The 26,811-nt window shown below is 34.6% G+C and overlaps 1 protein-coding gene across 1 annotated transcript in view; it reads left to right on the top strand.

Annotated features, from left to right (window-relative positions):
• LOC149080592 (fibroblast growth factor receptor-like 1) overlaps positions 1–25,717 on the top strand; it is a 49,616-nt gene extending 23,899 nt beyond the window's left edge. The window contains exons 3-8 of the mRNA XM_089239735.1: positions 12,802–13,089; positions 13,277–13,414; positions 15,138–15,425; positions 19,025–19,143; positions 20,494–20,728; positions 24,697–25,717. Of these exons, the coding sequence (XP_089095861.1) occupies positions 12,802–13,089; positions 13,277–13,414; positions 15,138–15,425; positions 19,025–19,143; positions 20,494–20,728; positions 24,697–25,061 (1,433 nt within the window). The 3' untranslated portion in view covers positions 25,062–25,717. The remainder of the gene's footprint in view (positions 1–12,801; positions 13,090–13,276; positions 13,415–15,137; positions 15,426–19,024; positions 19,144–20,493; positions 20,729–24,696) is intronic.
• Positions 25,718–26,811: the final 1,094 nt, after the last annotated feature.

The following is a 26,811-nucleotide window of genomic DNA, read 5'->3' as shown; positions in this document are numbered from 1 at the left end:
CTTTTAATGCTGTTTTCTCCCAATTTTCCTCGGTTTTAATTTAAATTTAAATAGTCTCAGTAAATATTGCACTTAGAATATTACACTTATAATAGAAAAGTGGAATTTTTCTAGTTGGCATCAGGAGGGACAGGGCAACAACTTTCTAATTGGGTTTTCGGGCACACGGGGACTGCATAAAAAGTTATTTTTTTTATTTTAGTACTTATACAACCCCTTGCAAAAGTACATTTTACTATAATGGCATACGCCCCGTTACCCATGCACCCTGTATATGTATAACAGCTGGCGATTGCACATAAACATCGAATGTACGACGTTTACCGTAAAATATATATTCTTTATTTCTGTGTTGCGTTAACTAATTATTCATCCATTTATTTTCCATTCCATAACCTTGTGCAACACCAGTCTAGAGTGTAAATAGAAAAATTCATATAATATATGAATATAATATATGAATATAATATATGAATACAATATATGAATACAATATATGAATATAATATATGAATATAATATATTCTATTATATTATAGTAAAATCAATTTTTACATTATGTAAAAATACCAACCTCACCGATACCCACGCCTTTTCGTGAATTCATATTAAAGCATTGAGGGTACCATAAAAAGTGATTATAACTATGTTAGCGCACTCTATTGTAAGAAAGCAATAATGATAGCCATAATTGACTATAATGAACTATTATGGCTTTGATAAAAAAATGAAGCACCAATTCAAACGTCTAGACGTAGTTTTTTTCACGTAATAATACAATTTTATCTGTTGGAGTTTCATAAATTGAATAGCGATTCAATCTGTGAATTATTATTTATGCACCCAAATTTTCATCCACCAGTACACAAAAAAAATATAAAAAAAGTCATTGCAGTCATTTACCATAAATAAAATTTCAGTTTTCAATGGTTCCACTGACCACTTTAATGGAAGTAAGAAAACAAAGAAATTAGAACTTCTATTTTGTGTGTTGGTAAACTTTTAGAAAATTCATTTTTTATAAATTGAATTGTCGACCACAGACTTGAATATCGTATCAAGTAGGTTTTGATTGCATCTTAATTTTCAATAATCACAGCAAAAAAAAACCTTTAAAGAAAGGTTCAGATAAAATATATATTTTATGCGTGGATATGCTCAATAGTAACTTATGGAATCCGCTTGAGGAGGTGCATACTATACTAACATACATGAATTAGATAATATATATGTTATACATATGTTACTGTAAATGTGATAAATGCGGTTATGTATCGTATATATTTTTAAAACGATAAATATTTTTTATGGGCATGGTATTATATTTTATCATTGTATATATAGTCTTTTGTTTTTGTAATTGTATTTTTAATTCGGTTGCTATATTTTAGAAACATGTGACATCCATATTTGTTATTTGCATCTTTTTCTCAGCCACCTCGTAGGGTATTTTGCATGTTGTGGCATTGTATTTGTATAATAACCGATTATTATGCATACTTACCAGGCATTTTGGTAAGTTTGATAAATGCTACAAATATACTATCACTTTTATCGGCGTTTATGCATAGTACCCCACAAGCGTCGTTGGTTAATTTAATAAATACAGGGTGGGCAAAAAGTATATAGAAACTTTAAAAATTCATAAAAACCGGAAAAATAACCGAAATAAAAAATGATTTGCAGAGTTAGCATCGCAAGTCACGGAAACTTTTTTTAAGACAGGAAAAAACTCAAAAAACAGCCGTTAGGTGGCACTGACGTACACAAGTCAAAGAAAAGATACTCAAATAACGAAAAGAATGCCTCCAAATCGTTTATTACAGCAGTATGTGTTCCACATGACCGCCACCACAGGGGATAACACATTGCAGGCCAGTCACAAATCTAGCAACAGCAGAGTGCAGCAGGCCCGGATGTATACATGACACCTCTCGGCGGATCGAATCTTTCAGTTCCGACAGATTGGATGGACCGGATCGATACACCCGGGATTTCAAATATCCCCATAACCAGAAGTCTGCCGGTGTCAAATCTGGAGAGACCGAGGAGGCCATGGAAACCTGAAACGCCTGCTAATGATTTTGTCTGTTTTTTAGTTATTTTTTCCTATCTTAAAAAATTCCCGTGACCTAGCGATGCTAACCCTGCAAACCGTTTTTTATTTCGGTTTTTATTCATTTTTAAAGTTTCTACGGACTTTTTGCCCACCGGTACTGGGATTTAAGGAATTTTTATAAGTTCTTGTGCGTTTATAATTAGACCTCAGTTTTATTAGGCGATTGTAACTGATATTTGATGGATTCTACCATTTGACTCCGATATAACGAAGTTCGATGTAATGAATTTATAGAATTTCTTGGAAATTTGCATTAACCCAACTCCTATATAGTGATCTTCCTCGATTTACAAATAAAAATTTTGGTTTTATCTGATTCGTTAAATCGGTTTTCAATCATATCTTTGTCAATCATACCCCGATATAACAATTTTTATCTTTTGAACGAATGAATTCTAATCTTATCTTGTGTGTTCAATTCGAGATCGATTGTATTTGTTTATTTTTACATAATAAACTCTGAATATAAAAGAATCCATCAGAACTTCTAGCTTTGGGAACCTGCAAAAGATTCCTACCTATTCATAGCATGTGGTGGCCTTGCACTATATTATTTCACCTATTTATTGAAGTTCCCGTTTTTTCATGTTTTATTTCTCATATAAACGAATAAGAGCATTATATGGCAACAATTATTTTCTTATTTTTATGATTACAGTGAAACCTCGATACAACGATACTCTGCAGACGAAGAGAAAATATCGTTGTAGAGGGATTGTCCTTATATTGAGGGACAATATTATCATCACGCGCAACCAAATCCATGCTGCTTTTTGGCATTTTTTCTAAATCTGCGTTGTTAATATCATCAGAAAACGCTCTTTAAAGTATTTATTCCTGTCTCCCTCGGCCTTGTAAGCAATAGTTGCCCCGGTGGCTTTGCATTATTATTTCAGTTGCACATCAAAAATACTAAAGTAATGAGGAAAACGCTATTTCTCTAAATATTTTCCAAGTGCTTCAACTGCATTTAATAAATTATCATTTTCGTAAAATAAATTAATTAGATTATTCATAAAGGACCAACTCCAGCAGCCCCAAATAGGTTAAAAATCAAATAACAATTGGGGCCATTCAAGTATTACGTAAGAAGATTTTCAGCCATTTTTGATCCCCCTTCCCCATCCCCCTTGTCAGCAAAAGTCAGCAAAACACTGACCCCCCCCCCTCCTCCCCTGTCAGCAAAATTTCGTCAGCAGCTTAGAATATTTCATATCTTCAAAAAGGGGTGGTTGATGACTTAAGCAACCTTCAAACCCCCCCCCCCCGTCATCAAAGTTCAGCAAATCGGAAAACCCCTCCCCGATGCTGACGTAATACTTGAATGACCCCATTTACATTATGTTTAAATCTGTCATTTGATATGCAGTCAAACTTGACTAATTCGAAGTCCAAAGTCACTGGGAAAAAGTTCGAATTATCCGAAATACGAATTATCCAATTAATCTATCCTGGATCTGAAAACTACTACAAATTGCAACTTAATCATCAACATTCACATAGGATAATGGTTATCAATTACTGAAAGTTTTTATCATTGGTGTTACGGAACTGTTTCCTAATTTTTAATAATTTATTAAATATATTAATTGATCTTAGCTGCTACATTATTCCACCGTTCTGGAATCAGCATCACTGCAGAATTTCTTGACCATGTTCAAAGCTTAATTTATAGAAACAGTTCGTGATCATCCGTTATGAAACTGTTTCCCAAATTTTGTTTGCCATTTTTATTTTGCTATCAAGAAAATATACTTCCACTAACGTATTACGATCTGAAGATTCCGATACTTTCCATGCATTTAATGATGACAAAAATATTAAGATTTCCAATGTTATATACCTTGATCTATATGTTGAAAAACATTATGGGTATTAAGTGGTGCACACTCTCGATATACTTCAAATGAACAATGTTAAAATGGGCATCAAATTATCAAAAAAGAGTAGATAAAAGCAGAATTTTTTACATTTTTATTAGTATTTAAAACTTTGATGCTCTACAACTTGATCGAAAAAAAAAAAAACAATGTCTGGCTTCTTGAATAATTTTTCCAAACTAAGTTTGCTCATACAGTAGAACCCGGATTTAACGAATCGGAAAACCTATGTTTTTATTCCTTAAATCTGTATCGGTTTATATTATTTGTTATAGGAGTTTGTTATATCGGGACTATATCAAACATGCTCTCTCTAGACTCCTTTGGAAATTTTTCATCTTTATCAAATTCATCAATTACACTAGTGTATTACGTATGATAAAAGTGATAAATTTCAAGTATTTATCAAATTAACCAGGAACGTTTGGATAGTATATATAATCACCGGTAAAAGTGATATTTTTTTTATCGTGTATCAAATTTATCAACGGCACTTGGGTATTATGCATAATCGCCGTTAAAAGTTGTGATGTTTTGAGTATTTATGAAATTTACCGAGACGCTTGTGTGTGAGTATTATGCATAATCTAAGGTAAAAGTGATATGTTCAGCCCGAGTAGCGAGGTGGTAAGCTTCTCATCTACCACCGTGACGGTTGCTGTCATGGTCTTGGGCTCGAACCCGAGGGAGGATATGGATAAGATATTTTCCTTAACGAACTTGAGGCGACCACCAATAGACAGCACCTTCATTTCCAACCTATCTCATTAATGGCAGTAAATTGCAATATAGCGATATGGCGAAGTTGCTTATAAACAATCCCTACATTTCTAGCTACATTGTAGAAATTTAGCGCATCGTGATTGACCGAAATGAGTGATGCACCGTTACATCACTTATGGTGAAATTTTTTGCTGGCGACGTTTAATAATAGATACATATTTAATTGTGCTTGAATCCGACATCCACCGTTGGAGTAATGGTTATAGTACGAGACTCATATACCGCAGATTGTGTTCGATATTCTGTCTGAAACCCCTCCAAATTTTTTTTCCCATCTTTGCTGTAATTTACTGATTTAATAAAAACCGTTTCCATTTTTGTTTCTGATTTAATCAAATGCTTCACTTAAATCGAGAAGACAATAATAACGGCTCGCAAAGCTGGGGTCAGCTATCATTTACTGATTCAATAAAAAATGCTTTCATTTTTCGTTAATGAACTTTGAAATTCAGTTGCGCCCAAAACTCCGCTTCTCGTGATGTCTTGCTAGCTTTTTTGCTCGCAGTAACCAATCATCGGCGTGCTAATGCTTCCTGTGTTACTAAGAAAGTAGGGATTGCAATTACGCGTCCAGGTTTGATGAAGTAGTAAAAGTGATATTTCTTTAATATTTATCAAATTTACCAACCAAGTTAGGGTATTATGCATATTCGCCGGTAAAAGTGATAAATTTTTCAAACTTACCGAGACGATTTGTTATTATGCATAATAACTGGTTATTATGTGTAATAACCGATTTATCACATTTACTATAACATATATAATAAAATTAAATTGTTAATAACAAATAATCCGTCTAACCAAAACAGAACTGAGTGCCACGCATTAACCATAAGACAAAACTATGTATACAGGATAATAAAATTTGTAATAGTAAATGAAGGACGGTTGATATAAAGAATCATCATCGTTGATGAAGGTCATCAACTAGAAGGAGAAATGAATATCGAGTACCGAAAAACAAATAAAACATTATTCAAAAATAATTTTAGTTAGCTAAAAAAATACTGAATCTTTATCACGCTAATAATCATAGTAACATGAGGTTAAATTATGATATTTTTAGTTTTACAAAGAGCATCGTTTTCGAAACAATAATACAATAAAAATATTTGTAATAAAAAGGATTTTTTCATGTGCATTAACGATGCATGTGCATATTTTTTCGTGTATATGTATATAGAATGTTATAACAAGTTTCTTTATCAGAAATAGTAATTTATTATTAGAAATTATTATTCACTTTCTGGAAGGACAAGTAGTTCCTTGAAGGTCACATGGTGGATTTGTGTATATGTCCTTTCTTCTGCGTATTTTTCTCTTCGTTATTCTGCCCTTCTAATGTATTTTGTTACGTTTTCTGTTCATTAAAAAAAATGGTTCCCACTCATGTTGTTTGTCCCATGAAAGCTAATTAGCAAGTCAGTATCAAATAATGAGTGTTTTCTTCTTTCGAATACAATTATTTCGGCAGTCCTCAACCTACTATAAGTGGTGTCTTCTTTCTTGCTAATAGCATTATTCGAAATTCCTATTACTTAACGTTTATTCTGAATTGTAAAACTGATTTTTTTCCAATTTAATCAGATGTGTGGGTATGCAAACATTTCCTGCGGTGAAAGATTCGTGTAGTCATTACTGTTATTAAATATTCATGGAAAGAAATTAAAAATATCTAATGATTTTTGGCGGCTGATTCTTTGTTTACCTAACTGCTTATTGCTACGCAAAAAAACCAAGTTAGAAAAAGGAGAAATGAAAGAAATGTGTTAAGTGTTAACCTCCCCCCCCCCCTCCGAAAATTTTGATTCTTGTCTGTGTTGCTTTGTTTTCAAGATTAAATGGGTACAACTTGTTTTAACGGATGAATAATTTAATATTAAGCATGTGTTTATTCCTTTCAGACCCGAGCGTTCATTTTTTGGTATTTTTAATATTTTTAAGAGGTTTTTCATTCTTGATATTAAAAAAAACCAATAAAAACATAAATTTTAGAAAACATTTACTTTTTTTTTTCAAATTTTATCGAAAATACAGGACGCATACAAATGTGTAGTCTGGGTTTCAGCTTGTTAAATGTGGCATGGTGCGATATTGATAAAAGCAATTTAATTGTCGAGCATTCTTTGTTCGAGCATAAATGCATGTCGCATTTTTGACATCTCGTCCTCGTCCTACTCTCATAGCCTATTGGTCTACAAATTTGAGATAACTTTAGGCGAATGCAGTGGTTTCTCTTCACACAAATGAGGATTTTCGGAACCCCAAAATCTCCAGTTTTGTTTTGTTTTTTTTTAATTTTAAAAAATTTTAAAAAAAAACTAAATTTTCGAAATTTCTGTACAACATTTTTACAGTTTTGCTAATAAACGTACCGTTTACCGCATAATTCTATTGATCTTTGTTGTAGAGATATTTAATTTTGAAATAAGGGCTTATTCGCTGATCACTCTGTATATGCATCCTGTATAATAATAATTCCATACACAGTATATACGAAAATCTCGTTCAATAATTTTTTTTTCATAATTTTTCAGTTGCGCGTGAATTAGCAAAAACGATCGAAATTTCATATGTTTCCGGGAGACATATTTTTATATATGCGTGAGCGTCGTCGTAGAATTTGTTAGTTAATTCACCCGCAATATGTCTAAAACCCCTCACGTCTTTCAGGTATCGCATAATTTATCGGCTGAGTAGATCTAGTTGTACGTTCGACTAGTTGCAAGGTGTATCTCACGAGAAAACATTTTAGCGAAGGACGGGATAGAACTCTGTTTGAACCTGATGCACCTGTCCGTCCTTGACCGTCGGCCTATACTGTTATGAAATGGAGAATAATTACTAATCGTTAGAAGCGCTCAGCTTCGGACGCTCACGTCAATTAAAGTGAGTAGATTAAGATTCCATCCTTAATGAGTTGGGAAGGGAGAGCCTCATCCACATGAGAAGCCGTTATTTATCGAAGGGAAATTTTGAAGAACAGGTCGAATAGAAAGTTTGAGATGAACACGCTCATCCAAGTTTCCAGCAGCTGAGAAATAAACTCGAGGAATTTCATTAAGCCCAACTTGAAAGTTTGGGAAAACGTAAAACAGTATTTGAACAGGAGGTTAACTCTCTCGGAACATGGCCCGCGGTATGTGATGGCAAATTGAATTTAATCCAGAACAGGATTGCCAAGTGTGCATGACTTTTCTCCAGTGATTCAGAAATCATCAGGGCATTCACATAAGGAACTTGCTATTATTTTAGTTTAGTAAGGGAAATAAACTTGTCGCCCGATATTTAAATTTCAAAGCAGTTTTCTAATTTATTAAATGAACTCTCTTGGATAACAGGATGACTACATTTTCAGAAAATACTTCCGGAGAACATGCATGTTGCTTCCCGGGTTCCCAATATATTTATGAGGGTGTTGTTTACAGATATGCGTAATTCTATATCAGCAAATTACAAATACTGAGAAAACAAATGAAAGAACATTAATATAAAAAGCGTTGTAAAAAGCGCCAAAGGAAACGCCATTCGCGAATAATATAGCAATAAATGAGTTCAGACACATTTGCATAACTTATCTTCTTTATTTGTGCTTAAAGTATGAACTGACCAAAAAAGTTTATATCGATATTGCTTGAGCGTTACACTTATAAGCCAAATTAAGAAACATATATTTACGAAAAAAACCGTCAATTTTATAAAAACCTGTTCCATTTTTCTGAATCTTACGTCCAAAAAATTATTGGTACTTACAATAAAAAAAGATTGAGTGAAAAGCTTTATTTTTTAATGTTCAATGGCGATCTTATATTTTTAGTTATTATATATACAGTACACGATAGTTATCTCAAGATAAAAGCAGTCATTAACACGAAATGAGCTTAAGATAAAATTCAGTTTTTCTAAATTTAACTGCAGATGTGAAATGTGTGATACAGCAATCAACATAATGCATCAAATCTCAGATATTTTAGTGTTTAGAGTGACTCGGTGATGTTTACTCGATGAGCACAATAATACGTTGATCTTATCGCTTTCTTTACTTTTCAGTTTTATTTGCACCATTTTTCGCGTTCATAATTATGGAAAAAATAAACATTAGACCATATTTCTTTGAATAAGTGCCACGTCTTCTCAGAATAAACGTCAAGTTCACAAATATTGTAAATCGATTTTTTTTTTCCCCTTACTAAAGGTGCTTATTCCGAGAAATCGTTTGTCTTGGAGATTTTGTGTCATATTCTTCAAAAGATAAAGCAATTTGTTTGTTATAGAAAAACGTGAGCTGCTATACAGGCTGTCCCGAATTGTTTGCACTTCGAACATCTCGCAACCGCTGACTTTAGAAAAATACTATCAATCACAAAAAGTTTTAAAATGACAGGTTTTTACGCAAAGTGCCCCTTTGTTTACAAAGTTTCCAAGTGGTCGTATACATAAAAAAAAGAAAAAATTATTTTTTAAATAGACCCTGCGTGCTAAAACAATCAAATAATGTAAATGCGGCTCTGAGGAGTCATTCACATGCATATACAGTATTTTAAATGCAATATTAACCGATATATTTGACTGAAGTTTTCAGCATTAGTCGCCGATGATTGAGGGTGTGGTTCACAAATTGTGAAACGTAAATTAAATTCAAAGTTGTTAATAAAAAAATAAAATGGTTGAGTTCATTCTATTTTTAATGCAGTTCTTAAAAATGGCAACTTTTGAGCCAGTTTGATCATTTGATCATTTTTGTCGCACCACGGTCATTTTCTGCACACGAGGGCTAATTAGACCAGGACCTACAATTTATTGCCGATTCCGAATGGCAGCCTTTTTCATACTCACCGAGAGATTGGTGCGCTAACCCCTCGATGTGGGACTCCCTTCGGTAGCAATCATTTATCTGTGGTCATGTCGCCGTTTCTGTTGTACCCCTGTGTCAGGAAACTTCTGACAAGGACGAACTCCGGGCGGGTATCGAACTCACGACACCTCTAAACATCTTTTGGTACTTCAGGCGAGTATCTTATTGTCCTGGACCTAGGCGTGGGCCCATTGAGCCAGTAAAAACTGGCCAATACAGTGATAAGTGGCCAAACATAGTTATTTTACATACGTAATGTCTATTTTGCATACGTAATGTCTATTTTACATACGTAATGTCTATTTTGCATACGTAATGTCTATTTTACATACGTAATGTCTCTATAAATATTACATTCAAATATATGAATTTTTTTGTTTTGCAATTGGCATTTCAAAGCGGGATCTACATTTCGATGATTGGAAGTTTTAGCATATATGGAAGTGTATAAAGGATTAGTTTCTTCATTATTTTTATGTAATCGACCCCTCAAACAAACTTTTGAGATTTTGAGTAACTGCACGTCATTTGAAAACTTTTTATAATTGAAAGTATGTTTCTAATGTGTTCAAGGTTGCAGAAATATTTGTAATGCAAACAATTTGGGACAGTCTGTATTGATTTACAAATTTGAGGTAACTTATACACCAGATCCAGAAACGTGATAATTTTAAGCTTTCATATATCTACCTTGTAGACTTACACAATTCCCGAAGAAGCCACGAAGGATCAAGTTCGGAATCTGAAACAAAAAGGTTTTTTGAGAATCCGTGTGTCTTATACTTTCAGCTTTATCGAAGTGTATCCCACCAAAGTTAAGCAACACGCGATAACAACAATTACTGGCCTTCGCCCCTCTTGTGAGTTGAAGGCCCTCGCTCTGCGGTCGTTATGCGAATATTGGTCTCGGACCATCGCTTCCAAGACAATTGTTGCAAACAGGAAGAAGACGACAGCTCCTGATATGAAACTACTTTTAAAGGCCCAACTCCTATCTGTGTAACATAGTATGGAGGATCATAATCGATGACTTTTTAATAAGCATTCTAACTTTGATGGGCGGTTTTTATGATGCACGCACGATATTTCATCCATAGTTCCGAATACTTCCCACAAATAAAGTCGGCAGGTGATCATTTATATACGAGTGGTCCAGTAGGTCATGGTAGCGGAAATGTACGAAAAGGTTGGTTTACAAAGTAAACCCCTCAACCAGATTTTGAACTTTCTGTGATGAGTATTCAATCTTCAATCCTCATTCTCAAAATTTATTGATAGACTATTTTTTTCAATATGGTTTTTCGTATGGTTTGTTCAATCAATTACTATAACCCCAGAGGTGAAACAATTCAAATCTACAATAACTATCCCCAATTTACAAACTTTGGTTATTGACCTACGTGACCATTCATCAAAAGATAAAACGATCACAGAGTATGCAAATCAAGTGAGTTCATGAACTCTTTTCTTTTGTTGAAGTCCACCGAAGCAAGGAAGAGCAGCAGAAAAGTTTGTTTCTTTCAGAATGACTGATAAATGTAATATCCATATAAATATTGATTTACCGGTCTAAAATAAGAGTATTTATATAACTAACAACATTTGATATAAATGTAAGATGATATGATCCGTAAATCATATTGGGAAGTTAACAAGAAGATTTTATCAATATCACATTTCAACTGAATCGTTTGGTGAATAATACGCACGTAACGTATGTGCATTATTATGTACCATATGTAAGAAGGAGGTAAGAATTTGGGCCCAGAAAGCAATTTCCCCTGGTGGCAATCTTGAAAGGGCAATGAATGAACGCCAGAACTTTGCCACTGGACTTATCCCGTTGCCGAGATCTCTTCCAGCCCAACTTCGTGGGAGAGTCCGGAACACTTTATTTTGTGTCAAAAAAAGAAAAAAAAATAACAAACAAAATTTTTACAACATATTTTCCCCGGCACAATTGGGTACTGTCGCGATTAACAAATTTTGTGGTGATTACAGACGAGATGGGGTTGGGAGTTGGAGAAAAGTTTCGGGGTTTCGTTAAGACGGAGAATTAGAATTAGGAGAATTAGAATTAGGACGCATATTAGGATGGAAGTATATTTTAAAAGCAATTGGAGGGGGTCCCCATGCCATCTCATCTGTTACCTTACACTTATCATATTATATACACAGGATACAAAAAGAACAAACGAAATGAGAATCTTATTGTGAAATAAGATTCTCATTTAACACCTTATACTTTTAACACATTATTAGTGAGCAAATGGGTTTGGTAACTTGCGGACTAGAAGCCAACATTAGTTTTATTGGGTTGAGTTCACTATCCGGTGGATTTGATGAAAATATATAAAATAGAAATATGTGTGGGGGAATATATATACAATTAGGGATCACCCGTGCCATCTCGTAAGACGGTGAGCAACATGAATACGACAGTATGAGTACGCTCGTGTGTTGTGGACATGAAATGCAAGAATAACTGGAATAAAGGAAAGAGAAATACACATACATTCATATATATATATATATATATATAACTGCCAGGCCGCGTCGTCCCGCTCTAAACCTATTCTGACGAGCAATGTGGAATTAGTTTAAAATGTGGGATTGTCTGGTTAGCTAGGGATCAGCTTCGGTTTTGTTGTTTTTGTTGACTCGCTCTGGCTGGTTATATTTATTTTAAAAAAGTGAATATATATATATATATATATATATATATACCACATGTAATGGTTATTATGAAACCATTCTTGTCCTCCCGCCTAGCACCCCAATCTTGAAAGGGCAGTAAAATTATGAATGAAAAGAATGAAATATAATTCAAAAACCTTTGTGATAAAACTGTTGAGTTTGCAGTGGAATGGGTGGAAAAATCAAATTTGCCCCTACTGACGAGTGACAAGAATCCTAGTTATAGCACTGTATATCACACAATCCCTTTCGCAATAAGCGATTTCAAAGAGAATGCTCGTGAGCATTCGAAATTAAGTACAGATTCGTGACATTTGAGAATTGTTTTAATCTATCCATGAGCTGAAATTGAAATTCGAATATGTTGCCTATCATAAAACTTATTACGTTTGCATCATTTTAAACTTTATCGAACACATGACAGTTTTATTAGAATGTAACCCAATGTTATTTCATCTTTACAAAAGGTCCGCCAAGACTTCTCTCCGAAGCACTGGAACCACGTGAGCGAGTGGTGCCAGAAGGAACAACAGTTCAGCTGGCGTGCCCAGTAGAAGCCGATCCAGATACGTTGTATTTCGAATGGTATCGTGATCGAGAACCTCTCGATCATTTTGGTGACGATCGTTACCGGGCACAAGGCAATGGTGTTCTTCGTATAAAGAATGCTGTACCCGAAGATACCGGCCTGTATATGTGCAGAGCTGTTAATGGGTTCGGTAGAGCAGATGTGAATGTTACCCTAATTGTACTAGGTAATTGTAATAGGTCATCAACTTTTATTTTAATACTTCCGAGTATCGCCATGGCTTTTATTAAAATTTATTTTAAATTAATGGCTTTTCATCAAGAAAATTCTCTTTTTATCAAATGTCATACGTATTACCTCACTTTACATGTTTAACTGTTGCATTGACATTTATTATAATACTTTTTCTTTAGATTCCCCAGAAAGCGTGGTGGGTTTTCCTTCCAGTGACACAGACGTTGATGAAGTTGGAGCCAGTCAAATCGATCAGATATTCACTAGCAGTGGAAAAGTCGAAGATAATTCTGAAGAAAGTTCTTCAGCAGATTCAGGTACGCCACTTTTTTTTTATCTGGTGCCCTGTTTGGGAAGTCGAGTTCTTTTAGCATTTCAAACACCTAACTTTCGAATATCCAATTTTGACAAACTGCTCCAGCTCAGCTTCGGTGGAAGTCACAATGAATAATGATAGCCTGCATTATTCAAAAATAAATCAACGATATACGTCTTACATATGACCTATTGAAACAATCTCTTTCTTCCTGAAGTTATGGTATGCTCGTGATCTCCTTTCACCTATCGTAAAAACTTTAAAGATATTGAATTCGCTTATGAACGCTGTGATTCTCTCTCTCTCTCTCTCTCTCTCTCTCTCTCTCTCTCTCTCTCTCTTTTTCTTTTTTCTTTTTTTTGAGAAAAATTCGATGGATTTATATTTTTGAAATAAAAGTAAAAGTATTTTTTCATATTTTGAATGGTAAACTATTTTTAATGAAGTGATGTGGTATATTACCAGTTACCCTCTTGGCCAGAGTGGCGTGGTGGTAAGATGCTCGTCTACCACCATGAAGGTTGCTGTCGTGGTCCCAGGTTCAAACCCGCGGGATTATATAGAAAATATATTTACCCTAACAAGCTTGAGGCAACCACATCGATAGACAGAGCCCTCATTTCCATCTCATTAATGGCAGTAACTAGCGATATGGCCAGAGTTGGTGTATGGTTAAGTAGCCACATTGTTGGGCAATTCACCTGTTGTGGCTCCGAATTCTATGTATTACCTGCGATTTTTTTTTCTCTATCGAGGTCACGGCAGCAACTGCATGTTTTTCATGTTCTGGTTTTTCTTTGAGAAACAAGTATATGCTCTAACTCTGTCTTTTTATTTTCTCGAAACATATCGCGTTGTTTCTGCCGTGGTCTATGGCAGTTTTTTAAAGACAGCATTTAATCGGCTCAGACAGCTCATTTTCTATGATTCTCAATTCAAAAGTGGAATGGTGTCACGTCTGAAAGAATGCCATCATATCTGTAGATGAAACATGTGGGGAAACATGCACAAATATCACAGCCAAACACCCCGGAAAATTCCAGCTATTCGTCAATAGCCGTCCGTGAAAAACCATCTAGCCAACGCAATAAACGTTAAGAATCTTCATAGCTGATGCACATTTTTTGAAGTACTGAGTCTCTATCGAATCTTCATTTATACGTTTAACAACGATTTTAACATCGCTGTATAAAAAATATTAAATCTTTGATTAAAATGGCTTGGTAAAGTATTACGTTCTGAATCAAATAAACTACATATTTAGCTGATGTTTTCGGTTAAGCTCCCCGTAATCATTTGTTGGTTGTTGGAACTTCTTCATTCAATTGAACAGAGAATCAAGAAGAAGAATCAGCTTAGCCATTGCATCATATATTATTTCTAACTTCCATTGTTGTTCAAAACAGATAGGTATCCTTGCAGGAAGTGTTCTTACCTACATCCATGAAATTATTTAAATTAAACAGAATTCAGAATGATGATATAACGTTTACCTAAAGTGCTGGGCAGTCAATAAATCACAGTCTCTTTATTATAACAAATCTCCGGATACTCGGTTCGTTAACGTAGTATGTAATTACTCAAACCAACCAATATTCCACGCTTCATTCACATCCGTAACCCATGCAATAGCCACTTGCTCAAATATAAAAATTTCACAGTGTTTTACCATTTTTTTTAAAGATATGGTTTAGTGATTGTTTGTTTTTTCTGTTCATATATAGGCAAGCCTCGGCTCATTTCGGTATCACGCTTCCATGGTTCTGTGGTTCAGCGGTTGGTTGGTTCTTCTATTAGCCTGAGGTGCGTTGCTCGTGGAAACCCTCGCCCCCAAATATCGTGGCTGAAAAACGGCAAACCTCTTCCCGACTCAAATATGCGTAGCAATTCTAGGAGAGGATATTGGACACTTTTCCTTGAGAACCTACAGGCTTCTGATACAGGCAATTATACATGTCATGTCTACAATGGTCTCGGTTCTGTTAGAGCTAATTTTGCCATACGAGTAATAGGTAAGTGGGTTCAAATGAAATTAATTCAGACAATTTTTGATACATAATGACTATTCAAGATGTACAGTATTTCATAGTTATCGCAAATTTTAAGTTTTCTACATTTATACGTGTATTACTGGGACAGAAATCGTTAATGAGTTATTTTCTCACGTGAGTTGTACGTTGGTTACCTTGATTACCATGTGTTCAAGTTAACGTTTCGTTGTAATAACCGAAATATATTGCACTCACACTTCTGCTGGAAATTACTTGATATTCTCTTGCACTGGCATATTCTGAATAAATTTATGGACTAATTCTGTAGTTTAGCATGTTCGAATGGGAAAAGTCACTTTTACGTGTGTGCGCAGTTTTTTATTTAATTGAATCAAAGTAAGAGGTTATTTTTAGTAATATGCCCACGTTCTCTTTTCGCAAGTTGCACGAATAAATGTATTTATCCCATATAATTGCGTATATACCTATTCCTCATACATCACTGCAGCCTATAATTAACTTAATTAATAAAACTCTGAAAAGATAAAGTCAGACATACGCTAAAGTGGTGAGATAATTTTATTTAACTCTTTTTCTTTTTGTCTCTCTGCCTTCTTTATATCATTATTTTTTCTTGGACTTCCATTATACGGGTAATCTTTTTAAGTGACGTGAACAACTCAACAAGATTCCATGCCGTTGAAGATTGAGATCTTCTAAAGGCAGACGAATTTCACTTGCCACGTGCAATGCCTTATTTTTATTTAGTTATTTTTTTCCAATCTTAAAAAAAAATGCGACGAGCTCATTACAATCCTCAAGAAAAGGGAAACCTCACATTGAACTTCTGGAAAAAGATGATAAGCTTTACGACGTAATGCCTTTTTAAAAAGGATTGTTCTTTTATTTCACTTCATTCTTGTATAGGTCGTTCAATGCTGAACGAGATCGGGTTTTTTTTTACTTTCGGTGTAGAATATTATTGCTTCTCAGGTCTCAAGCAGGTTCCGTAGATAGGAGAAGAAAGAGATGAAACTTTTAAGAAACTTCAGAACACGTCTGCTCACATGGCTTGCCTGATGGATGACCCAACAATGTTTCTGGAATTTTGCCAACCAACTTCATACACTTCTTTTTCTCACTGTTACAGCAAATAGGATTCGGAGAATCCAATAAGTAGAATCCGAAAGGATACCCGCGTGACTTAGTTGTCACTTATTGCGCGCTAATAAGTTCTGCTAAATAGACTATTTTGTTATTACTTTTGCAATCTGAAAGCTTCTAAGAAGACCAAAAATATGACATGGTTTTTACACGTATTATCATAAATTTTCTCAACTTCTGTACGTTACTTTCAACAGAATTGATGAAAAAATATTTCTCATCAGAATTCTTCCCAGTCAGAACTTTCATGATTGTTATATGTATCTCTGTTTATGATCACTGATTTTTACATTAACTGCATTATCATCACAAACTATATTATGTCATCGTATTTTTATTTACGCCTTTCATTCATAATGCGTGTGTAAGTGCGTTTGCAAAATGCTTGTAATACTGGTCTATCTCCCACGGAACACTTCCTACGGTGTGAGTTGCGTCACTTTGTCGTGCGTGAAGGTACTGCCTAGACATGGATGTGCCCAGAAATATACAGTGGATCCCGTTCACAACGTTCCCACTTGGAACGTTTTCCCGCTCAGTACGACTCATTTTCCTGGTCCCAGCTTTAACTAATGCTCATAGATATTTTCCGTTTAAAGCATTGTCCCACTTATAATGTTTTTTTGTTTTTTTTTATATGACGGTCTTTTGAAAAAGTTTCAGGGGATCCACTGTGTGTGGTATCTATTTCAATGGGCGTTGCCATCTAACTTCCCAATTGGCAGTGTGTGTGGATGTAAAGCTGAATGCACGAAAAATATTTCAGTTTGATGAATATTTCGATGGTTAGAACAGAGACAATGCACGTGTCCAGTAAGTCGTAATAAAACTTTACACGCAAATACATATAATTCGTTTCGAATATAAAATCTAGCATTCTACATTACTATAGTATGCTTCCCTTTACAACCGGGACAATGTCGCGGAAAATCTAAGACACTCATCAATGGCAATTTCAAAATCGATACGCTTTGTCCCATCCAGCGTAATTCCACCGTTCAACTCGAACACAAATGTTGGAAAAACCGAAACAAGTAACCATCCACTGGTTAACAATGGATGCTATGCTTCATCCGTTTGCCCGTGCTGTGGATGGAGTAACACTCTGACATTAGGGAACTATACAAAATCAATAAGTTTTACATCATCTGCAAATCTCCTGACAGTCCACTTCCGAGCATCATCATAGAATTTACCGATAAAAATCGAAACATGTATGGATTCTAATGCATTTCTCTGAGAAATCGCACTTCTGAAGTCCGTCTAGTCGAAATTTTTTCCATTCACCACAACCCAACGTTATCTATCACGAATTTTTCTAATTCAACAAGCTTCCTTCTCTCTCAATTACCTTTAAAAGCTTCAAGAGTTGAACATGATCGACCCTATCAAACACTTTTTGAAAATTTAAGCAGACGACGTCAACACTATTGGTTTCTCGTAGCGCTTTAGTACAACGATGGGAGAAGCTAACGAGTTTATTGCACTTTTCCGTAAAAAATGCTGATTATTCGACCACCACGCTGTTATCCTCCATCCGCCAAACTGATTTCAGTTTAATTTGAAGAATTTTGCTTATGTGAGCTTGTTAAATTTACTCAGAGCCGTAACCAGGGTAGGGTAGAGGGGTATGGTGCGCCGGGCGATGGGCCAGGAAGGGCTCTAAGTTTACTCTTTTTCCGCTCAAAATTTCGGGAGGGGGGACGCCAAAATGTATACTGGCCCCGGGCGACAGATTAAATTTTCTTTTCCTAGATGCGATTCTGAATTTTCTAACCGATAGTGTGAGACGACTAATCACTATTACTCTTTTTGAAAATCGGGACCATGTTCGCTAGTTTTTATTCTCGTGAAACCCTCAACAACGTAACTCCTGTATCTCTATGCAATTGTATGAAATTTTGACTCACACGCTTTCTTTTAATATCCTAATATGAATAAATACAGTTGCCTTTTATATCCTAGGATAAATACATTTGGACTTTTTCAGGGCTATCTCTAGCTACTGCTTCTTCTTCTGATGATATATAATTTCATATATGGATACAATATACTATGCTTATACCATATAAATGAATGTTCCGATTTATCAGACAACTATTAGTCACATTTTCTCATTTTTTAAAATTCAAACATTCTTTTAGTCAAGTTCAAGTCTCAGAGAAGAAGTTTTAGTTAAACGTTTTCAATAAAATGAAACTGAAAGCAATCCATACGGTACTCACATACGAAAACATGGCTACACAAGCAATACTTTACTTCTCTTCAAAAAAAGCTCGATGAGGGTTGTTTACTTGAGTGAAATGTTCTATGTAGAAAAGCATTCAAGCCAATGACTACAGTTTGAAGCGATTTATCATGATTATAAACCGGATTAGCTCTAGGAATCACCATACATCTTGGTTTGCTCTTCGGAAGTTTTGACTTAGTATTTACCTTTTTGTATTATTTTTCAGATAGGATGCTGACCAAACCAGATTTTGTTAACAGCTATCCTCAAAATTTAACAGTCAGAGAAGGTGAGACTGCTGTGTTCCAATGTGTTCTAGTGAGTGGCATAACTCCACATGTGCAGGTAAATTCAGTCATTTCCATTCGTCTTGAATAAAGCTACAAAGTGTTTGTTGATCAGAACGAATGATGCAACTTCACATTTAAGCAATGCTTTAAGCGATCAATAATGAACAATGATGATTTGGAAATGTACAGGTACTTTTAAAGCTTAGTTCACGTTTCTCCCAAGTGGCAAGCATGATGAATGGCCTTGTCAGAGCATTGGCGTTTCAATCGCAATCCCTGACCGAGAAAACTTTTGCGACTAAAAGATAGAGTTCCCGATGGAGGCTCCCAGATCTGTGTTTTAAGTTGAAATTCTTAAACATAAAACACTTTAATAGCACCTAAATTATTTCAATCTTGATGTGTTTTTACCTAAAATAACTATCATCTCGAAGAATTAAGTGATATTATTACTATTTAACCAATTCTGACACAACAGTGAACAACTGTATTAATACACGGTAATTGACACAATAAATACTTGACGAACTCTGGTTGCTTTTGTGTTTGTGCGTGCGCACACGCTGTATACTTTTTACATGTATTCCTACTAACAGGAATGCATGTAAAAAGTTATGATTGTTTTGCAATGGAACAAAAACTAATAATGAATTATTGGGTGGGCGTAAGTTGGATTTGAACAGCATTCTTGATTATTGCCGTCTGTTAAGGGACTTTCTGTTGTTATAAAGCATAATTTTTATCAATTGTAAGAATCTGATGCAAAAGACATCACTAGGCGTACGTTTTTGGAAGCAAAACATGTTTTAAGACAATATGAAAGTAATGTAGACCCTTCTTTTTTTTATCCATTTTTTATTTAAAATATCCCGACACTTCTGGTGCACAACCTTCATTCGTCATGTTGACATCACACACTTGAACATTGAAAACGGTTATGGGTATATTACGTACAAGTTTAATTCTTGCAAAATCTTCAAGTTCACTTCACGTTGCTCCATGACGTCACAAACTATTTTTATTTAGCTGAAATACATTTTTAAGCACGTGGACTAAACTAATTTAATTTCTGAGGACATTTAGTAGTTCTCACTACGGTTTACTTTCCGGTTAACAGATCTGTGAGCTACCATTGCCGGAATCAGCCAATAATTGTGAAACGACTGAACAAAATATCAGAGTATTTCTTTTTGATTTAGTTATTATATAGTTTAGTTGGGAGACAATCTCTTTTTTTCCAAGACAACACTTTGTAGACGCAAATAACTTTTAAATATTTCAAATGAGCCATTGGTATGTCATCCTGATGAGTTGCACTGAAATATATAGATGCTTCCTTTTGTAGAATAATTATGCACTAATTGTTCTGGTTATATTTTCTTTTTCTTCCCATGTATTTTTATAGTGGCTGAAACAAGTACATGACGAGAAAGATGATGATCAACATGTAGAGGTAAACCTTCTTGGAGAGCGTTTTCAAGTCCTCAAATCAACTGGAGTTGTGGAAAATCCAGACGGGACTTTCTTAAACAAACTGCTCATTCCATCCGTAAGCGAAAAAGATACTGGAAAATATATCTGTCTTGGAGCGAATTCGATGGGATACAGCTTCCGCAGTGCTTTTCTTGCCGTTTCAAACCGTAAGATTGAAATTAATCTTTGACCAATTTATTAACAAATATTCAACATTTTAACTACTTGCCGTACGTTTTGCATGTATCTGTGTATGAAATAGTGTTCAAATTTTTTAAAGCGATGCATAAATTGCAAAGTTGAATAATTTTTCGAGATTTAAGTCATATTTTTGAACACGTGAGTTTTGAAACATTCTCAAACATCGCAGTTTCAACTTTTATTTTTAATTTGTTAAACACAAAACTCTTTTCAGACAGTGTTGGTAAATATTGAATACGGAAAAAATCTACTTACTTAATATTTCATTGAGCTTATCTAGAAATTGCAATTGCAAAAACGTTTTTCACAGGCTTGTAAACCGCACATTTGAAAGGAAATTTTCCAAACGATGAATATATATTTCTACTGAGCTGCTACTGGCTTTTCCCATAACTCTCGTATAATGTGGATATTCTTACCTCGAATAAACCACAAACACTAGCTTCCTAGTTCCTGTCAAAAATGATGAATGTCTCTTATTAACGGAGCGATTTACATCTCTCAACTGTTTCATGAAAATAGACGATAATGTATTGAATTTATCAAACTGCGAAGAAAGTGTAATTTAATTTATATCAACTTTTCCAACTTTTAATTTATCTTTGTTTACTCTGATCAAGACAATGATGTTTTTTCTCTACGTTTATGTATGCGAAACGAGCCTCGATTTTTTAAAAATAAAGAAATATATCTCGTTGTCAGAAATTTAGAGAATCATCATGAAAAATTGTATTCCGATAATCCTTTTCTTTTTCAGTAACGAAGTTATTTTTCTACCGAAAAAAAATAGTATGAAGTCTTCTAAGAAACAATCATCATCAAGATCCCTATGATTTACGCACAAAAGCCATCGAAAAATGCCGTATTCCCCGATAAAAGAAATTTCTTAGAATTTTTCAAATTTTTGAAACACTTTAATTTTTAATCGACAAAATAAATTTATTTCACCGAAACATTGCGTCAAAAATGAAGTGGATGAATTTTTGATCGGGAATTCAGTCGTGTGTATGCAAGTATATTAAAACTAGATATTACCTCCAATTTAATTCTTTATACCAGGGGCTATAATAGTGGAAGTCACAAAACAAGAACAACGAAAAAAGTCAAAAAATACGAAATTCCTAATGCATTCTGACACACTATGGGTGCCGTCTTCAGAGGATAAATATAACATAGGCACGCTATCCACGCTGACGAGGCATTATATAGTGGTTATGTCATATTTACCCTCTGAAGACGGCACCCATAGTGTGTCGGAATGCATTAGGAATTTCGTTCAGCCACTTCATTGGGCATTTTGCCTGTTGTGGCCTTGTATTTGTATTTTTCGGTGTAATTTGCCTTTTTTTCATTGTTCTTGTTTGGTGATTTTATCAGGCAAAGGGTTATTTACTCTTCCATAAAGGGTAAGTCGTTGGTCTGAAGGGCATCATCAAACTTTGCCAAAAGCGTTGCTTCGAGCCAAGAATGTTCATTTGTGCACCTACGTAGCGATTTGTAGAATTTAGCTTTAGAACGCACTACGGTTATAACCGTCACGGATTCTCTTTTTGTAACCGTGAAATTTCTTCTCAAACAGACACTGATGTTTGGCAGCCCCAAAAAAGATACGTCTATATATGCTTATTCGCTCTGACAGTGGGGGAAATAAATAAATACACCGGAGTTTTGCTTTCGTTCTCTTTTTTTTTTTTTTTCTTCTCTTCTTTTCCTTCCCACGTTGATACCAGTTAACCTCCTCATGCCCCAGCCTTCGCTATACAAAATCCAAGAGAAGCAATGCAAGTTCCTTTGATGTAACGATCGCCGGCGGGTCGTCCCAAGCTTGACGTTCGTCTAGTGTGCATTGCTTGGCTAGCAATGAAATATTATGTACCCGTACACATTCATGAGAAATTTTAAGCAACCACTCAAGGATAGCGCATAGCACAAGCATGTTAACGCATCTTAACCATAACAAGAAAAAACGGTAGTGCGTGCTCGTCAAAATAAACATATAGATTATAGTCACCCTCCAAAGCAACTACGTGGTTTCAACCGCAGTTCGTACGGAGCCTGAGTTTTTAACCGGTTATTTGTACTACTCTACCGTGAGAGCACCATGAATATATTACTGTGAAGAGAAGGGAGTTGGTGCCAAAAGTTTGAGAACCTCTGCTTCATACGAGCACCTATATTTTGAATACACATTCGGGGGGGGGGTGGAAATCATCGTAAAACAATTATTTCTGCATTCTATCCCAATTGTTTGTGCTGATATGGCATAATTAAAAACCATTTCCATTTCTTTCAACATCCTCCGCACATATAAGTGAATCTTTAATATTAGCATTGTACTCTTGGACTTAAAACATCAATCCTTACTCTCTGCAGCTACATACTTACCAGCAACGCTTCCCTATCAGTGTTTGAGTACCGTCAATAACTTCATGATTTTGTCCAATACCACCTCGATTCGACGAAAGGAAAATGCAAAACAGACCGTCAACAGAAAAATGAACGGAATATCAACACAATTTTTCCTTCCCTCGGTCCGAGGTAACGAGAGAAAAAACCGAATAGCGAAGTGAATAACGATACACTCTAAAGCACTATAGTTTCCCAAACTTTTTGTTCCATCGCCCCCTTCTTCAGAGAAATTTTTCTCTCATCGCCCCCCAACTCAAGTGAACCCATAGGATCCTATGTTATACTCGTGGCTTCTATCGCCCCCTTGGACCTTTCCATCGCCCACCAGGGGGCGATATTGCCCACTTTGGGAAACACTGCTCTAAAGCATCGACAGAAAAGCGTTACTGGTTAGCACATGTAGCCGCAGAGAGTGTTTGGCATTCGCGTAAACATAAGCAATGCACGTATGAAAGACTCCTTTACATGCAAAGGATGTTGAAAAGAACAGAAACTATTTTCAACTACGACCGTATTAACTCAAACGAGGCACTCACTAGCGTTTCCACGTTTCTGTTATGAACATAGTCTTTGGCAGAAACGAGTGTTTTGGATGACTTACCACCCATCAAATTTAGAGTACGAGTTCAGAATACCGGGTATACCGGGTATTCTGAGTATTTTCCCTGTATACCGGGTGTTTCACGAAGAGTGCCCTAGAGAGGAGTAAAAATTCTGCAGCAAATTATAAATTTGAATAAGGAAATAAAAAATAATCAGCAAAAAGATCAAAATTCTACCATGATAACTAAGCATAAATGATAATTTGGAGAAAAATATAAAAATTGAAAATTCTCCCTCAGGGCTTCAAAGATAGAAAAATTTCAATTTGTTAAATTTGTGCCGTCTTTCATTACACTTAAGAAATTCATTTCATAACATTTGAAAAAAAAATTCGAGATGTCGATAGTAGTTGAAATTGTTGATTTTTCCCACTTTTAACGTGATAAATATTTTAGTCTGAAAAGGAATACGGGGAGCATTGCAAACACTGGGAAAAATATCAATAATCTCGATTCTCGTTGTTTCGATGAATTTGTCTTCAAATGTTACGGGATTAATTTCGATATAATTAATAAGATTTAAAAAATTTTACTAATAAACATAATTCTGACTGAGTCAGAAATTATTATTTTTTATTTGTCCCCTAATTAGTATTGCGCGGAAACGGGGGGCAGGTAAAACTTTCGCTGATCATCTGATCATATTTCATATGTTACATCCAATCTAGAATGTAGACCGTAAATTTTTTATTTCTTCAGAGTTTCCTATGCAAAACACGCCCGCGTATGAATATCTATTTACAGATGGCTTTAAATGGATTTTTATTTTTAAATTTTTCTCTTCGGAGTAGATTGCATTCTACGACGCACGTAAGTTAGATTTTTATAATGAGAGCTTTGTCTTCAGACTTAAGCTCCATATTCATCAATGTACTGTACACATATATGTATTTATATAGGTGGTTTTTTTTTTTTTTCTCCAGCGTCGACAACAGAATTAATACATTCAAACTTGGTTCTTCCTTTCCCTATTGTGATCGGCATTGCAGTAAGTGGAGCTATACTATTAGCTGGTTTCCTAGGCCTAATACTTTACTGCTGTAGCAGACGCAGGCACAGACAAGTGCTCGGATCTCGAGCAACCACAGCAACTAACACAACAACAACGAATAGCAATAGCAGCGCTGGCGGAATTGGTTCTCGGGTAAAAGAAAATGTTGATCATCCATCCAAACGCATGTACGTCGGTATGGCTTATCATCCACATCTCGACGATTCACCAGCTCGTATTTACATACCGAATGGACAACTCCATCGAACTGTGCCGCTAAATCCTATCTTTCTGTGAATTTTATAGGCTAATATAGCCTTACTTATTTGCCAAAACAAAAGCACTTGCCAAATGTACTATGTGTGTAATTATAACTTTACTTATAACTGCGTTGTTGCTTTCCAGAAATTCTGGCTGAAGCCCTTTTAAATTTTGATGTTTCTTTAAATGTAAATTTGCTGTGCAAATTTGCATTTTTTATCAGTGATATCACCGTGGTATATTATGTGTCGATGTCCTTTTTTTACAACCGGTGAAATTTTGGTTTCAAATATGTAAATAAATGTATGTGTGTTTCAGATGAACTTGACACGGAACCAGGTGTAAATGTCTTACCATATAAACATTTCGAAATTTGAAGGCTACTGTTTGGAATATTTTACTAACGTTGCGTCTTTAAAAAAAATCAAGATGAATTCCGTTGAAAACATGTAAAAAAAACAATTTGTCAGGGCTATATTATGAGTATTATTTCTAGTATTTCGCAAAAAGTTTTTTAATGTGTGATTTTATTGTGAGCTTTAGATGTGTGATTTGTCACTCTTCATTTTGAATATTTAACTTTCATTCCATAGGTATATTTAGAATTACAAATACGTTCTGATAATGATTTTTCATCGTAAAATCTTCGATGCATAAATCATTGATAAGCACTGTTTTCTCTCTCATTTCTAGTGTCGAAAGTTTTCAATAGAAAATTCTATATATATATATATATATATATATATGAAATCGTATTACTCGTATGAAATCATCTTACTTTTATTTCGTTTTTAAATGCAAAAAATATATTTACTTAATATTTTTCTCAAAATTAATAAACTTTTGCTTTCATAGAGAAAATACATCATTCCATTTGTGCACTGTATTTCTAAAGTATATGATCAAAAAGAAATGGAATTCTTTTACATGTGTTTTTTTTTTTTGTCTTCTAATCTCACAACGATTGACTCAAATATATTGTTCAGTGGTCGAGAATAAAATTTCAAGAAACTGATTGATATCCGTCCTCGTCAGCTGGGAAACTTTTCAGTTCTGAGTTCGCTACATGATGAAAGATTAGCGTAAGAATTTTATAACCTCTGCTTGAAACGAATATCATGAGGACTGTTCGTATAATATCTCGTACTTGATATCTTGTTTATATTGACAGATCGATATAATTTTTTTTTAATTTAGCATGCCTTATAGCTTATCGTTCTTTAATTTAGTTGCTTATGTTCAACTTTTTGATCACGCTGTGAAATACCACTGAAATAAATATTCCTACAGTAATTTTCGTGTCAGTGTTGTTTGCGTATTTTATGAAATTTGCTTCCTTTGAATTTATAAGAAAAATCTATTCGATTAAATTCGTCAACGTAAGGATAACATTTTGATGATTTATTTTAGAAAATTCTAAACACTGTTTGAAATATCTATGAAATGAAAATCAAATTAAATCATTGATGATTTAATTGATTTAGCAATTAATCAAGATTTAGCAAATTTATAAAACTTATACGGCTTTTTCTTTCTCTAGCAAAACATTATCATATTTTATTAGTACAGTACGCGAGTAGAGTTTTCTTTTTCTTACGATAAGAATCAATAACGACAGTACTTCATAGTAGTCTTGCTCGTTCATTTACTTTTTTTTACTTTTTTCTTCGCATGATACGATTCAAGGAAAACAAAAACATGAGAAATATTTGTGCGAATATATGAAATAATAAATACGATGAAGAAAAAAATTTGAATGAACAAGTGAGTTGATGATTTATTGCGT

Source organism: Pholcus phalangioides, unplaced genomic scaffold (assembly GCF_987345545.1).
Source record: "Pholcus phalangioides strain wild (caught in Gottingen) unplaced genomic scaffold, Ppha-v1.0 ptg000011l_1, whole genome shotgun sequence".
Taxonomy (NCBI): Eukaryota; Metazoa; Arthropoda; class Arachnida; order Araneae; family Pholcidae; genus Pholcus; species Pholcus phalangioides.
This window is presented reverse-complemented; position numbering and strand designations above follow the sequence as displayed.